The sequence below is a fragment of the Corvus moneduloides genome, chromosome 1 (assembly GCF_009650955.1).
Source record: "Corvus moneduloides isolate bCorMon1 chromosome 1, bCorMon1.pri, whole genome shotgun sequence".
Classification (NCBI taxonomy): domain Eukaryota; kingdom Metazoa; phylum Chordata; class Aves; order Passeriformes; family Corvidae; genus Corvus; species Corvus moneduloides.
Genome location: NC_045476.1, coordinates 68,177,248 through 68,192,864, shown reverse-complemented (window position 1 = coordinate 68,192,864; position 15,617 = coordinate 68,177,248). Strand labels below are relative to the sequence as shown.

Below are 15,617 nucleotides of genomic sequence, written 5' to 3'. Positions count from 1 at the left end.
AAATATACACAGGTTCATGGGATCTGACAGGATGTACCCACAAGTGCAGAGGGAGCTGCCCAATGTCACCATGAGGCCACTGTTGGTAATCTGTGAAAGGTTATGGAGACTGGGAGAGGTTCCTGACAGCAAGAAACAAGTAATTATCAATTCTGTTTTTCAGAAGGGCAAGAAGGAGGATTGGGGAACTATAGGTCTGTCAGCCTCACCTCAGTCCCTAAAAAGAAGGTAATGCAACAAATTATCCCAGAAACCATTTCCTGACACAGAAAGATGATTTGGGGTAGTCATTTTGGACTTCTGAAGACAAGGATAGGCTTGACCAACATGCTAGTCTTCTACAGTAAGACTAGGTCAGTGGATGAGCAGTGAATGACATTTATCTTGACGTCATTAAGGCTTTTGACAGAGTCTCCAGTAACGCTCTCATGAAAGAATGGATGAAGCATGGGCTATGTTAAGTGGGCAGTGAAGTGGAATGAAAAGTGACTGAACTGTGAGGCCTGGAGGGTTCTCATCCAGAGTACAATGTCCAGCTGGAGGCCAGTCATTAGTGGTGTCTGGTAGGGGTAATGCTGGGGCCCACAGTGTTTAACGTCTTCTTTAATGACCTGGATTATGGGATGTCACACTTCCAGTGACAGCAGGAAACACATATCCCATCAGTCTCAGTATTCCCTCCAGATGTCCATTTGCTCTCATGCAGGTTTTGTTCCAGATGTGTGGTATTGAGCACAGTCTCATCCTTCCCTTCTCAACTCTTCCTCGCATGCTTGTGAAATCAAACCCCGAAATTTAGGAAATTAATTACTTAAAGGTTAATAATTAGCAAAGTGGGGGAGTTTGTATAATGTCAGTTCTACCCCTCAGGTGTATGCATAATGATGCGGTCTTCTGTTATGTGGACATCTTTCCTGCACAGTTCTTCATTCAGTATGAAGGACAGGCAAGTCTCATGGAGTAAGCAGCTGTTAAGTATTTACTGCCCTCATAATTATTCCATATGCAGGGCTATACATTGATTTACTATCTATTCCTATTACAAACTTTGTTAGAGATAGTTTTTTCCACTTAGGAATGTTTTTCAGTCTCCATTGTAACATTGTCCAGAATCTTCTTCGTGGGAGAAGTCATACTGGAAACCATGTCTTCAAGTCAGATTTAACCACTTTAGCATCAAGGCAAAGCTTCTGTTATTGGTTACACTACAAAACTGCAGCAAGTCGGAATCCCAAAGAAAGCAATTCTCATGACACATTATTTTCAGGACAAATGCAGCCTTTTCCTTAATTGACACTATGTGGGTAAAATTGCTTATCATCACACAGATAAAGACCATATTCACAAGGATAGCAGTACAGTACCATAGAACCATACTCACAAGGAAAAATAAACCACAGCTGCACACTAGCCTTAATTATAGTATCTCCTAAGCCTATGAGTTCTGCAGGGTGTTTTCTCTGCAACAGATACCTGGATGATGACATTCCTTTAGGCAGCAATTTGTTTTTTATAGACCAACAGAAGTCCTTGGGCCTGCAATTAGCTTCCTTTATGTAGCTCTCTGTACACTTCTTATGTATGCTTTACTTTTTTGCTTTCTTTAGGTTCCCTCCTTTAGCTCCAGCAAGTGAACTGCACATTTAACAGGTCCCACTGCAAACTGAAATATCTGCCACAGAACTGTGTTTGAAGAAAAAAACAACACATCTCTTCTCCTGCAGTATTTTCTGCAGATTTCAGTTTATGGACAGCAAAGTTGCTGTTCAGATGAACCCTTTTTATTTGAAGATTTTCCACCAGCCATCTCACAGTCGCAGCACCCCTCCACTCCTGGAAGACAGGAACATACAACCCTCCCATTCAGATGATATGGGCCCTGTCTCCTGGCCATCCCATTTGGCTGGTGCACAATTTTGGGACTAGTTTTTAAAATCTTTTTACAGATGGAAAACTGCAGTTTTCTATTCTTATGTAAAAATAGAAGTTGTTTTTCTGGGTTCATTGCACTTAAGTTAAAGTCTCCTTCTCAGTGTTTCCTTGCTTCTTGAGATCTTCTAACCTTTCTCATGCATTAAGCCAGACCCTTTCCTTCAAAAAGAAAAACAACACACAAAGAAGCAAGATAGGATTTAACTGTTAATAGTTTAGCTTTATTTTATTTCAACTACTTGACTTAAACCCTTGACAGAGTAATGAGCTACGAGAAACTTAGATAGTGAAAGAACCAATACATGAAAGTGAATTCTGAAGTGCACCATGCATTAGCCCATGCACTGTCTGTTTTACTCCCTCAATTTGACTGTGCTCTGTTTCTGCTCCTGGGATCCTGGCTAGTTCTACTACATCTACATGTCTCTTTTTGTACTCTAGATTTTGCTGTTCTTTCTCTTTAAAGGTCAGCTCTAAGGACTCTCTATTTTTGCCATTGTCATTTTGCTGTGTTTTTTTATTTATTACTTTTCTTTCCTTATGCTGTAACATCATGCCCACGTTTCTTCTCTCCATCTTACAAAATCCTTGCAACCAAAGTAGTGCTACCATTTCCATACATGTAAAAAAAAATAAGTCTTTACTTTGAACCATAAGCACATTGACTTCCTGCCTGCACTTTTCTTTGTATCTGAACTTTTCCTTCGCCCTTCACCTGTTGTTCTTCTACCTTAGCCTCTTCCCTGCTTTGGCCCTTGGATGTGCCTCAATTCTGCACGAGGCAGTGACTCCTGGCATGGGACACCCTCGCATGATGGGTAGTTAGATGAAGACAGCAGAGACCATGGCAGAGGAAAGCCACAGAAGACGCTCCAGAAGGACTGGAGATGAACTCTGAAGCAGGGAGAGGTTTGTGCTTCTCCCTGCTTCTCCTTGAGGATGCACCTCACCCAGCCAGCAAGGTGCTGCTACACCTGCTGTGGCCAGGGCATGCTGAGTACAGCTTTCACCTGCTTCACCTTGTGCATAAAGTTGGACACTGCTGGCTGACTCCTTAAGAGCAGTCCACAGTATCAGAACTGAACATTTGGGTGAAATTTTAAAGAGTGCTAAGGTTCTGCAGAAGAACATGAAATTTTCCAGGCAACCCCTGCTCCTGCCTGGGTTGGAAGGACCATAATGAAGACTTTGAAAGGCTTTTAGGTCTTGTATGCTGAGCACAAATGCAAGAATAAAAGACTTGCTAAAAGAAGCCTTTCTCATCTATTAAAAAGACTCCCGTACCCCTGGATAAGCTACTGTAGGATTTCCTTACCACGAAATATATTGACCCTCAATTATCTAGATTAAATTTAATATTTGCTAAAGAAAAAAGTTTGTTACCGTCTCCACAGAGGAAGAGCAATCTTCTGTGACCTTTTATGTATCAGGTCACCACTACCATGTCCTCTTCCCCTTCTTTTCCCTCTGACTAAACAAAAGCCAGCCTTTGTAGAAGGACACATTTTCCTGGCCAGGTTTTGTTGCCCATTTTCCTATGGATTCTCTCCATGTGGTATCTTTCCTAAGGTCTAGTGCCCAAAACTGCATCCAGTAGCTTAATGAAGCCTTCTCCAGTGCCAAATGGAGCAGAATTTACTTTTTTTGATAGAAAACATGCCCAGAATGGAAGATACCTTTATTTAACAAGCAATAGTATCATCCCTTAGCCATTGACTATAATTGAGCTGGGGTCAGACCAGGGGCATCTTTAGGCAGGGCTGCGGGCTTGATAGAACACCTTGTTCATGTACCTGTTACAGTGAGGTGGAAACACGGAAGGTTCCCAAGGAAAAGGATCCTTATCTGCCTGACTCAGCTGTGTCAGCCTGGACACACTGTCTGCTAGGAGCACTGGTTGAGGGAAAGGTGTGTCTGGAAATGAAACGTGAGAAAGTGGGGCATGGCTGGTGCGTGCTGAACAGGGAGGGGCATTTAATAAATTAAGGGGGCATGTTGGCAACGCAGCTTAAATTCAGGGGACATGGCAGTGTTCGGCCAAATGTTGGACCGAATAATCTTGGGAGGTCTTTTCCAACCTTTATGATTCTAGAATCATCTAGATCCTAGATTCAGGGGGCATTTTGTAAGTGAAGACACTACAGGAAATTGGGAAGAGCTAGCGGGCATAGTTCCACTGTTTCACTTCTTGGAGGTAATACAGACCATAATGGAAGGGAATATTTTGCTAAACGTTCACTTTTTCCGGAAAAAAAAGTAAGTTAAGTGTCTCGGGTGGGATGATTTGAAAATTTGTGGATGCAGGCGCGTGAAGAAAGCGGAAAAGCCGTTCTCCAGTTACCGGTGGTGACATCTCGGGACGCCTTTAAAAGGTTCCCTGAGAACTTCCCCGCTGGCGCAGGCCGGTGCCTCTCCGAGCAAACCGGGGCGAGAACTCAGGCGACCCCTCCCGAGCCGCAGAGCTGCCGGGCAGCAGGAGGGATCACGCCCACCGAGCGGGCAGGCGAGAGCCTTCCGAGGGCTGCGGAGCGGCGCCCACCGCACACCCCCCGCGCCGGGGGGAGCCTGGCGGTGCCGGGCGGCAGTGCCGGGTGGCGGTGGCGGTGGCAGGCGGCGGTGGCGGTGCCGGGCGGCAGTGCCGGGTGGCGGTGGCGGTGGCAGGCGGCGGTGGCGGTGCCGGGCGGCAGTGCCGGGTGGCGGGGCGGTGGCGGGGCGGTGCCCGGGGCGGGCCGGGCGCTCCGTGCGGGAGCAGCTGTCACTGTCAGGGAGCCGGCGAACCGGGATCCCGGCTGCGCGCAGAGGGAATCCCCCAGCCTCGCCCCCGCAGCCAATCGCCGCGCCGCATGCAAATCGCGGCCGTGCTCGGGCCAATGGGAAGGCGGAGGGGAGGGGAGGCGGCCCCCCCGGTTGGACGTCGCGGAGGACGGCGGGGGCCAATGAGGCGGCGAGGCAGGCGGGGCGCGCCCCGGGGGCGGGGACATGCAAATTTAGTTTGAAAAGAGGGCGGGAAATCCGAGTTTCGCGGGAGGCCCTTGGCGCGTAACCCGTCTCCTTTCCCTTCATTCATTGTCAGCAGCCGCCGCTTCCTGGAGCCATTTTCCAGCCGGCCCCACACAGCGGGAGCGGCCCCGCTCCATCCGCCGCATCTGCCCGCCCCGCCGCCTCCGTCCCCCCCCGGCGCCCCGCATCCTGCAGCCGGGCCCCCCCCGGCACCCGCAGCCCCCAGTATTTTGCGCGGGGCCTCGGCATCGAGGAGGAAAGGAGCTGGGAAGGCCAGGGGGGGAGGAGGGACGGGGGGGAGGAGGAGACGCGGCTGCGGGGACAGACCCGGAGGGAAGGATGAGAAGGGGACTCCAGCCTTCGGCCCCGGCAGCAGCGCCGCCGCCTGCGCCGTCCACGGACTCCAGAGCAGCCCCCGCCGGCTTTCCGGCCCGCTTTGCCGCCGGCACCTTCATCCAGATCCGCAGCACCGGCGCGGTGGCGGGGGCGCCCTGTGTTGTCTCCTCCTCCGCCGCCGCTTCCCAGGCTCCCGGTGCCTTTGCCCCGGCGGCGGATGGGGGCCAGCCCGCTGGCAGCTCGCTGTACTGCACCCCCCACGGACCCGCCGGCAGGACGGCGCTGCTGCAGCCCGCTCTCGGCGGAGGCGGAGGCCGCCCCCCGGTAATTTTGTGTTTTCCCCCCGTCCCCGCGGGGAGGGTGAAGGGGACGGGGGGGGATCCCGCTGCCGGCCGGGCCCGGAGGGCGGGCGGGGTGCGGGGGGGAGGGCAGGAAAGGCGGAGGCAGCGCTTTGTTGCAATAAACTTTCCTGCCTCCTTCCCAACCCCCGCTGCCGGGTCTTATTGAAAAGGAGAGGGGAAAAAAAAAAAAAAAAGAGAAAAAAAAAAAAGGGTGGGGAAAAAAATAATAATCCCCCGCCACGTCCCGCCGCTCGGGTGCTAAGAGCGAGCAGCCGACGGCGGGGAAGGGCCCCGGCTCCCCCGGGGCGGGGGCCGGGCCGGGCCGTGCCCCGCCGGTGTCTCCGCTTCACCCCCGGAGCCGCCGGTGACGTCTGGCACACGTGCGCGGAGGCCGCGGCTGTGACTGGGAGCCGGGGCGGGCGGGGAGGGGGACGCCGCTTCCTCCTCCTCCTCCTCCTCCTCCTCCTCCCTCTGGCCTGGGACAGCCCGACCGCCGGCCGGCCGCCCCCGGCCCCCGCCGCTTTCCGAAATGCCCCTGCAGCAGGTCAGTGACTCGTGGGGCGGCGGCGAGCACCAACCCTCCTCTCCCCCGCTTTAGAATTTACGCCCCCTCCTTAAAATTTACGCCCCCCCCTCAAAAAAAAAAAAAAATCCGCCTCCCCCACTCGTGGGGTTTTCTTTGTCCTCGCCGATTTCGGGTGCGCGCTTGGCCCTCGTGGGCTCCGCCGAGTTGGAGAGTGGGGGAGGGCGCGGGGCATCCCCGCCGCGCGGGTGTCGGGGACGTCGGGAGGGGCTCACCTGCCCCCCCGCACCCCCTCGGGCTCCACGACCCCCGCCCGGCGGCGTGGGATTGCTAAACTCCTTCCCACCTCTCCCCCTGTCGCCCCGGTGCGCCCCTGCCAGGGCAAAAAGGGGTTTAACACCCCTTCCCCCCGCCCCCTTTTCCTCTTCCCTGCATCCAGTCGGTGATGGTCCAGGTATGGGATGGTGCTGTAATTCTGAAATACTTCTGGAAGAGCTTTGGGAGCAGCTGGGAGGCCAGTGAGGATGTCACAAGCTGCCTCTTGTGTGGGTTTTTGCAGGTGTTGGTTGCTGAGCTAGTGGTGGAAGTTTCAAGGCTCATCAAATCCCATCTAAAGCTTTGTTTTAAGATTATTATTATTATTATTTAATTTTAAAATAAGCATCTTTGCTGTACAAGAGAATTGATTTTTTTTTTTTTTTGTTGGTGCTCTTGGTCTTCACCATATCCTAATGGCACTCAGTGTCAACCAGGCCACTTCAGGCCATTTTGTAAATATTTGGTTGTCCTATGTGAAGGTTGATTCCTAGAAGGTGGTGGTAAGTGAATTCAAAGAGGAGCATATGTTACATGATGATTCTGGGGGAAAAATTATACAGGCTTTTTTGGCTTTGTGGGAGGGATGTTGATGTCATAGGAACTCCTAAAATTTCTCATTAATAGATCCTATAAGACCTTCATGTATGATTTTAGTGCTTTTATTTATTTATTTTTTTTTATGCTGTTCACCTCTAATGGGAGGAACTCCTGGCCTTAAAAACCTGGGAAGGCTTATTTCCTCCTTAAAGGTTTGGAAGCAGGGAAAGTGATTTTGGTCTCTGCCTGCAAAAAAGTCCTCATGCAAGTTGCAAGTCTGTTGTATACCCTCAGCCCCCATATTAACTTTAGGGAGAGATGTGGGATGGGGGAGGAAGAGAGTGGTCAGGCCAGCAGTATCTACAGCCCCTGGCTGGCACCCTCTCAGGGTGATAAGCCATGCATGGCACACCAGGAAAGGGGCTGTGCATCCTGTTCTGCCCTGACAGCCATGCTCATGTGAGTTCCCCTCTTGGAGCTGTGGTGGTTTGCCGCAGACCCATCTTTTGGGAAGTCAGGCTGAAGCACCCTAGTGCTCTGCCTTGTCTTTGCACTGCACACTGCTTGGCAGGGACACTGTCCAGCCCTTTCAAAGGTCTGCAGCTTCCAGGTAGTTTTCCTCAAAAGTCGTGGAGGATTTTCTGGGACTGGAAGGTGAGGGTGTTCTGCCCTTGGTTCCTAGCGGAGCATTTTTGAGAAACTAATGTTAGGGACTGGTGAAAGGAGTGAGAAAATGCTGGGTAGTTGAGGCAGTGAGCTCAGGCAAGTAGCACCAACATAAATTTAGCTCTTGATTAGTTGAATTGCAAGTAGTGGATGGAGTCTGAGACCCTCAGCTGAAAACAAGGCCCTGCTATGCAAAAGACTGTAGAGATAAGTCTAAAATTTGGCCAGCACACCTGCACTGGTTAGGATTATGAAAATACTCTTGCCTTGCAGATGTAACTGCACTGGCAACCCACCCATCACTTCCAAATATAAACTATGGTATGGCTGGAAAAGAGTCAGTACAGCAGTATAGTTTAGGCTGTTCAGGGAGGTGCTCAACTACATGAGCAAATAAAAAGGTTCTTTGGCCCAAGTAAGCTGCTTCCCCTTGGGAATTTGTTAGTTACTTTATCTGTGGTTGTGTGTGTGTAACTCCGCTGGAAGACCATTGAAAAGTGGCCTAGCCCATAACAACAGGCCTCTCCAGCCCCACACTGATGAGAACTTGCACACTCTTCTGTGTCCCAAGCAAGCATCTCCATACTGTCCAGAGCCAGTTCCTTGTCCTGTTGCCACCTGTAGTGGCAGCTCCTGTGGCTGAGGGTTGCTAACTGGGCCCTTGTACCCTGGAGAGCCCTGGCTTTGGGAGGCTGTGACCCAGCCTGCCTGCCCTTTCAACTTGAGGAGCTTTTGCATGATTCCTGGGGAGTTAATAGAAAGTGTTAGTGGGTGGATCTGAACCCCTGCTATGGCTTAGCACAAGCAGTAGTGAAGACTTAACCCTTGCAAAACAATCATCAGCTTGGACCCCTGGGGAGAGCCTGAGCCTCTGGAGACAGGGTCAGTGCTGTGGCAATGGGTCAGTGGTCCTGCATCCTCCCATGCTCTCTTGCACCCTCTGGGGGATGGTGCCTTTTCTGTTTGGGAATCTCAGGATTCCCAGGATGGAAAATTAACCCTGACCTAAATAAATAAAGGTTTTCTGCTAGGCAAGCAGGTTGAACCAGCTAATGGCAGATCTGGGAAGTGCCAGGGACCATCAAGGGAAAGTGGTGGCCAGGGATATGGCACAGGAGTTGTGACACCATGCTGTTTTAGTGTCAGTGAGTTTGTGAATCAACTTGGATCCTCATGAGAGTGCAGGAGAAATTAATGTTTGATGAAGTACCCCAAAAGCATTCTTGCTGGTGTTGCCTTCTCACTTGGTGTGAGAAAGTCACAACCATTTGCAAATCCCTGTACTCAGAAATGGGGCTGCTATAAAAGCAAGCTGCTCAAAATGTTTCTAATTCAAATAGTAGAGAATTTCTTACTGTCTTTGGGTTATAAAGATAAGCCTTTAAGAAGAGGGCCATTTTCTTAGCCATGAGAAAATGCTTAAATGGAGACACCACCCACATGTTAAGTCCTTTTTAAAAGGGGCTAAATCCTCTTAACAACAATATCTTTAGAGAACTCCTGTGGCCTTTAGATGACATGAGCTGTGGAGAGGCTGGTTCGGCATACTTCAGAAGGGGGCAGGAGGATTTACATTTCCAAACTGAATACTTAGTACCTCTCTCATTTTTCTGGTGGTTTAGAAAGTACCTCTTCCTTCCTTCCTTAGTCTCAGAGACAGCTGGAAAGGGAGAAAAATGGGGTAACCCACAGTCTTTCTCGTAGGTGTTATGTAAAGGAGCAAGCCAAATAGGACATAAATAATGAGCAAGGATTTAAGGTATGGGAGAAGAACGTGTAAGTCACATAAAGGAAGCAGGCAGTTAGCTTAGGAGCTTTTCTTTATTTTGCAGGAATGAAAAAGTTTGTATGTAAAGACACAGGTGTTTTCATATTCAGACCGGTTTTCTTTGCCTGATAGTTTGTGTTACTAGAAATGAATGTTAGTATGAGTCTGGGACCTCTGCTTTTTGAATAGCATTTAAGGGATTTTTTTTTTTTTGGTTTAAATCCCTCTCCTCCAGCAACACACTGTTTCTGAGGCCGAGGAGGTACCACATGGTCCTTTGGATACAGCTGTCTGAGGCGAGTTCAAAGCAGTATAAGTCCTGATTGCCCTAACCACGCCGACAAACATCTTGTGAAAAGTGGGCATCCTAATAAAACCCTTACAGGAACAGGCTGTAGCTTGCTGATGGTGTAGCTTCGCTATCCTCGTGCAGAGTCCAGCTGTGCTGGTGTGGTTCCATCTGCAGCAGAACTCCTGAGTATGGTAGCCCCACGATGATAAGGGCTTTTGGCAGGGTTCCATGAACAGCTGAGCTGCTCAAAGGCTTTACTGTTGCTGGAAGGAGTAGGCTTGCTTGTCCCTCACTGTCTCCTCTGTATCATCTCCTTCGCTCTGCCCATGGCCAGACAGCACTCTTCCCCTGCTACTGTGCCTGGGGAGCATCCAGCTGTGCTGACAGGTTTTTTTGTTGCTTTGACATGGTAGAAGAGCTGGGTCTGGGCATTAGGTCTGGCATGCATCTTGAGCCCAAGATCAGGTGAGTGAGATGAAGGAACGAGACAGGAACTTGCCCATGCAGTGGTGCAGAGGTGTTAAATTGTCTCAGCAAGCCTCCATTTTATGATGTTGGTCTTACTTGATCTTTCTGTGACTGTATTTTCCTTGCACCACCAGTTGGCTTACCAAAAGCTGGATAGGGGTCACTTTATGGCCAGTTTATTCTTCTGTAGAGGATGCTCCACCTGGTTGAGCAATTACAGGCGTTTTGTTTCCTCTCATTTTATGCCATGTATGTTGGTGCTGTTTTGTTAATTTTTACTGTGTGCTCATCTGTGAGTGTGTGCAAGCATTTAAAAGGAGAAACATCTTTGAACTTAGGAACAGCTGCATTTTGCAAAATGAAGGGTTCCCTCACTACTACGACTGTGGCAAGCATTTGAGCAAAGAGCATGGGATGGGGGCTTGCACAGGAAAGCCCTTCTTGCTTCAAGAGAGCACTTTCTTGGTCAGGGGTTACAATGAGTTTTATAGCTACCAGTGGCCAGTCATTTTTGTGATCGCTGTTTGAATCTAGCTGTAGTTCTGACCTTAGCAACAAGTTCTAGCCATGATTTAGCTATCTTGTATGAAAGGAAAAAACTATTTTGTTTCTTGCCTTGCTTTTTGGTTATGTTTTTCAGTTTGAACTTGCTGTCTGTTGTGTTCTTGGGTGATCCCAGATACTGTGGTAGGGAAAAATGATTTTCTGATGTGTGTTTCTCTGCACAGTTCATGATAAATTATCTTCTGTCCTCAGATGTCTTCTCCAAGCTGAAGAGTGTCAGACAATTCATTTCTCCTGAAATGAAAGCTATTAATGTAAAGATAAAGGTGTCCTTTTATAAAGGAACCACATGGGTGTGAAAACGAGTGTGTCTGTGAGATTTTACTTGTGAAACTTCTGTGGACTGTCGGCTTTTAAAGATGTTTTGAACATATGGTACTCACTTTGCAGGTCTTGCAGGAGCCGGAGACCCTTTCAGACCCACTTGTTTCATGAGGTCTTAACCTGGCCCTGGGCAGGGGAATGGGTGGTGTGGGACAGAGGGGAGGAGTAGGCATGACTGCTGTAGGAATAGCTCGTTATGAAATGTAGGTTGCAAAAAGGAAAGTGAAGTAGCACCATTCCTCTTTGGAGCCTGGTCCTGTGCAGGCCAGTAGGCCTGGTGTGGTTGTGGGAGGGAAATTGAGCCCGTCCCCTCTGTTCAGAGCACCAAGAATGAGATTGGTGCATGTGAAATGAAGACAGGAGCTTTTCTTGGTAGCTTCAAGTATGGCATAATTCAGGCTTCACTTCTGAAGGTGTCTGCTGGGCTGATAGCCATGGCTCTGGTGGCAGGGCTGGTCCTGGGTGCTGGTGTGCAGGAGTGGGAAGGTGGCTCAGGCTTTAGTCCTGGCTTGTGGTGAAGCTGCCTGCTAAGAATGAGTTGGAGACTCTGACTTTAGTTCCAGTAGGTTTCTTGTGCCAGTGGTGGTAATGGAGATCCAGCCCTGCCCAGTGCAGGGCTTCAGCAGATGGAAAGCTCTTAGAGGAACTAAATCTCCAGGTTTTATAGTCTCTGTAAATAATCTCATTTACAGCTGGCAGTGCTGAGTGTGTATATATGGAGGTAACTCTCATCCTTAAAAATGACTAAGTTGGACTTCAGGCTTTTGTTTTGGTTGGCGGAGTTAATCACTTCCTGCATTATTTGTCAAGACTAGGATTGTGTTTGTAGTTCTGGGGAGAAGAAACTCCCATCACGTTCCCTGGGGGCAGTGGTGTGCAGTGGGAGGGAGGCGGCCCACCCCTCCAGGATGGGGCTGCTGCGGTGCTGGAGGTGCTGCTGGTGAGGTATTTGGATTCTGTTTCAATTTCAGTTCTGTTTGAAGACAGGCTTGGCAAAATTGCCCAATTTATCACATCTTTAAAAAGGAACTATTTAACTTCTGTTTTCCTCAAGTAAGTTGGTCCAAAACCACACTTAGAAGTGCTATGCCTGGCATGGGTGTCTCTTGAAGTACTATGCTGTCTGCTTGGATGCTGCTGCTATTTGCTGGATCTAGTGGCATTCATGGAGTTCTTAATGCCTAAGCCCTGTAAAGGGAGAAGGCAGGAGCTTGACTAGGTGTTGATTAAGCCAGAGCTTAATGAAAATGGCCTCTGTTGTGTGGTAAGAGAGTACTGCTTCATGGGTTTTAGCCTCCCTTTTATACATACATGAATGCATAGCAAATGTGCTGGTAGTTGTTTGCAAACTGAGCTTGCCTAAGGTTAATGGCGTGTGTCATGAGTCTCCTGTCCCACTTATGCATGTGGACAATTGTTGACCTGACCTGTGACAGTGTGAAAACTAACAGGCTAACTCGGTCACTGCTGCACGTGCACGCCCTGCAGCTCTCGGGTGTTTTGTGCCCGAGGTCTTTGGCCTAGGACTTTGCTAGGATGGAGAAGTGGAGCATTAAAGATCACCTTTTCAGAATCAGCTGGCATCTCTTCTGTGAGTGTGCTAAATTATGTGGGCAAATATGGCTTTCCTTTATTCCTGCCTCTAAAGGTAAAAGCAGTATCCTGTTTCATTGCTTTCTTTGAGTAGGGGACTTAGTTTGATCAGCTGCAGCTACTTTCAAGATTTCATCCAACTTGTATGTGGCTGCTTTTAGGCCCAGAAATGTCCACTTCCTAAGGCTGGTGGCATATTCAGGTGCCTTACTTCCAGGGTCTAGAACCTGATTTTTAAGAAGATACGGGGTGTTTCCTGTGATGCACACTTGCAGCATTGCAGATATTGAGTCCTTGGTATCTTGAGCTTTATATGGACAAGTCATTGTTAAAAGTGGAGGCTGCTATTATTTTGGTTTTCGTGTCTTTATTTTTACAATGAAATTTTTCAGTCCTGTCACATAGACCTTGCAAGCCACTAGTTGTTTTGCAAAGATCTATGAAAACTTGTAGAAAACATGTAAAGAACTATTTTTGGTAAAAATAAGTTGTATTGGGAATCTGGACAGCCAGAAATGTTCGCTTAGCCTTGGCTGCTTCAGCTCCAGCATTCCAGCCCCGAGTTGCGGTATGTGTGTTGGTTATGTATGCATAGATTCTAAAAGTAATTTTCATTAATGAACTTCTTGAAAGACATTCTCGTCTTAACCATGCTATTCTGGTTTTGGTTTTTTTACTTGTTGTACAGCTGTTGGTTCAAAGTTGTTGCATATTGCATAACTTGGTGCTAGAAAAGGGGGGTGGGGGAAGAAACTCATTGGCAAACTTCCTTCCTTGTTAATTAAGGTGACATTAAAAGTCTCTGGTTTAGGACTCAATGGTGCACACCATACAGTGCAAGAGTCTAATTCTTATATATCATGTCAGGCTCATTGGTCCACTCTACTAGTTCCCTCTGAATATAACTTTTTAATGTCTTAATTTTGGTTCTGCCCGTTAGTTATAAAACTAAAATTGTATACTAAAATTGGAGTGCAGTAAAAGATATATTTTTTTTGTAAGCCACTGAATATGCACTGTAGGATTTCATATTTTTTACACATTTTAAAGTACAGATGTAATTTTAGAGTGAAACACTTCTCCACAGGGTGAGTGTACTATGCTGTCTAAAATCTTAGCTTTCAAATTTGCCTTTCAAATGTTTTTCAGAAACAAACTGACAAGTAGACTTGTTTTCATCCCTCCTTCCTAGACTCCCATTTAAGAGGGGTCATCTGGCAAATTTCAGGTCTGAAAGTAAAAACCTTATCTCTTGGCCCAGCAATTGTATTGGTGCAGTCCGTTGAGGTTGACAATAGGCTTCTGATGTTTTGAATGCTACCTAAGTGTACGCAGATACGTATGTAAAATGTACAAAATGATGCGCAGAAAAGGTTTCATCTTGTACTACAGGTGGAATGGTGGTTCATGTGTCCCAGGTTGTCTACCATGGCTTAGGCTGGGTATTAGGAAAATGATCTCCACCGAGGGGGTGGTTGGGCACTGGAACAGGCTCCTTAGGGAAGTGGTCACAGCACCAAGCCTGGCAGAGTTCAAGAAGCCTTTGGACAATGCTCTCAGGCTCATGGTGTGATTGTCCTGTGCAGAGCCAGGAGCTGTACTCAATGATCCTATTGGTCTGTTCCAACTCAGGTTATTCTATGATTATTAATGGAAAATGGTTTTAAACTAAAAGAACGTGGATTTAGACTAGATATAAGACTTTTTTTACAGCAGGGCTAGTGAAACACTGGAACAGGTTGCTCAGACAGGTGATAGGTACCCATTCCTGGAAACATTCAGGGCTGGGTTGGATGGGGCTCTGAGCAACCTGATCTGATTAGATGTCACTTCTCATTGCAGGGGGGTTGGACTAGATGACCTTTAAAGATCTCTTTCAACCCAAGCTGTTCCATGATTCTACAGGAAAATACATGCTCTAAGGAGCAGATCTGCAGGGTTTGCCGCGTTTTCTGAGTGTTTCTGTAATGGAAACTGGGCTTTCCTTCACCTTCTGCTTGGGTTTTTTTAACATCTGCTGGTTTTAAAGTCATTTTTCCAATGAGGGACACTAGAAATGGAATTATATGGAATTATAATGTCTTGAGTGATGCTAGTAACCTAATAGTGCCTTCAGTACTTGTTTTCTTGTGCTGCTAATTCTGGAATTAAATGGCAATTACCATGTATATATGCTGGTGCTATTTTGCCTTGCCAGCGTTGTGTTTTTAGGCAGCGTTGGTCACACACATTGACAGTCAGTTTTTTGTCCCCATACAGTAAGCTAGTTCACACTTTGTCTAATGTCTTCGCATAGCGGGAATTGATGTTGGTTACAGCTCTCACAGAAGGCTTTTGTGTGGTGATATCTGAAAGCTGTCTTGTTGGAGCTTTTATCAAGGCTATTGCAATGAGGCCATTATCCCCGCTCGTGGAAAACATAGATATTTGCAGAAATTTTTTATAGCAATGCTTAGTAAGCGTCGTGCTGGTACAGAGCAACAATACTGGAGTGGTACAGAAATAATACCCGAGGTGGCAGCCGTGCTGTGGCGGGGAGTTATCTGTCCTTGCAGACTTGGGGACAGGGTGGGAAGGGAACCCTGCACGGGGCAGACGGAGGGTGGTGATCAGGGCTATCGCAGGCACGAATAATCCTGGCCGTCAGCTCAGCGGAATAAAGTTTTACTTTTCATGGTAAGAGTTTTTTTTGAGTGGCTCTAAGTAACCCAGATCTGAATTGCTGTCTAATGCTTCTGCACCTCATACGTTTTTAGGGTGGGTTGGTTTTTTTTTCTTCAGCTGTGTGTTATCTGTGGCCAAAAAGTGTCTCTTGGGAGTTATGTAAAACTGCAAGTTGGGTGAGAGGAAGCTGAAACTTCACAACCCGGCTGTAGTACCCTTAAGCACAAAATTCTTTGAGCCAGTAAAAAAGGCAACTCACCACTTGAGGTGGGTGCAGGGAGGGCTTTAAAA

General features: G+C 47.9%; 1 protein-coding gene across 3 annotated transcripts in view; it reads left to right on the top strand.

Annotated features, from left to right (window-relative positions):
• Positions 1–5,014: 5,014 nt before the first annotated feature.
• Positions 5,015–15,617, top strand: part of E2F3 (E2F transcription factor 3) — a 42,121-nt gene continuing 31,518 nt past the window's right edge. The window contains exon 1 of one of the 3 annotated variants that reach the window (XM_032114378.1): positions 5,015–5,592. In XM_032114378.1, coding sequence (XP_031970269.1) covers positions 5,272–5,592 — 321 coding nt within the window. In that variant the 5' untranslated portion in view covers positions 5,015–5,271. Of the gene's footprint in view, positions 5,593–6,072; positions 6,154–15,617 lie in introns of those variants that run through there. The other 2 variants (XM_032114368.1, XM_032114388.1) reach the window with 2 other exon arrangements.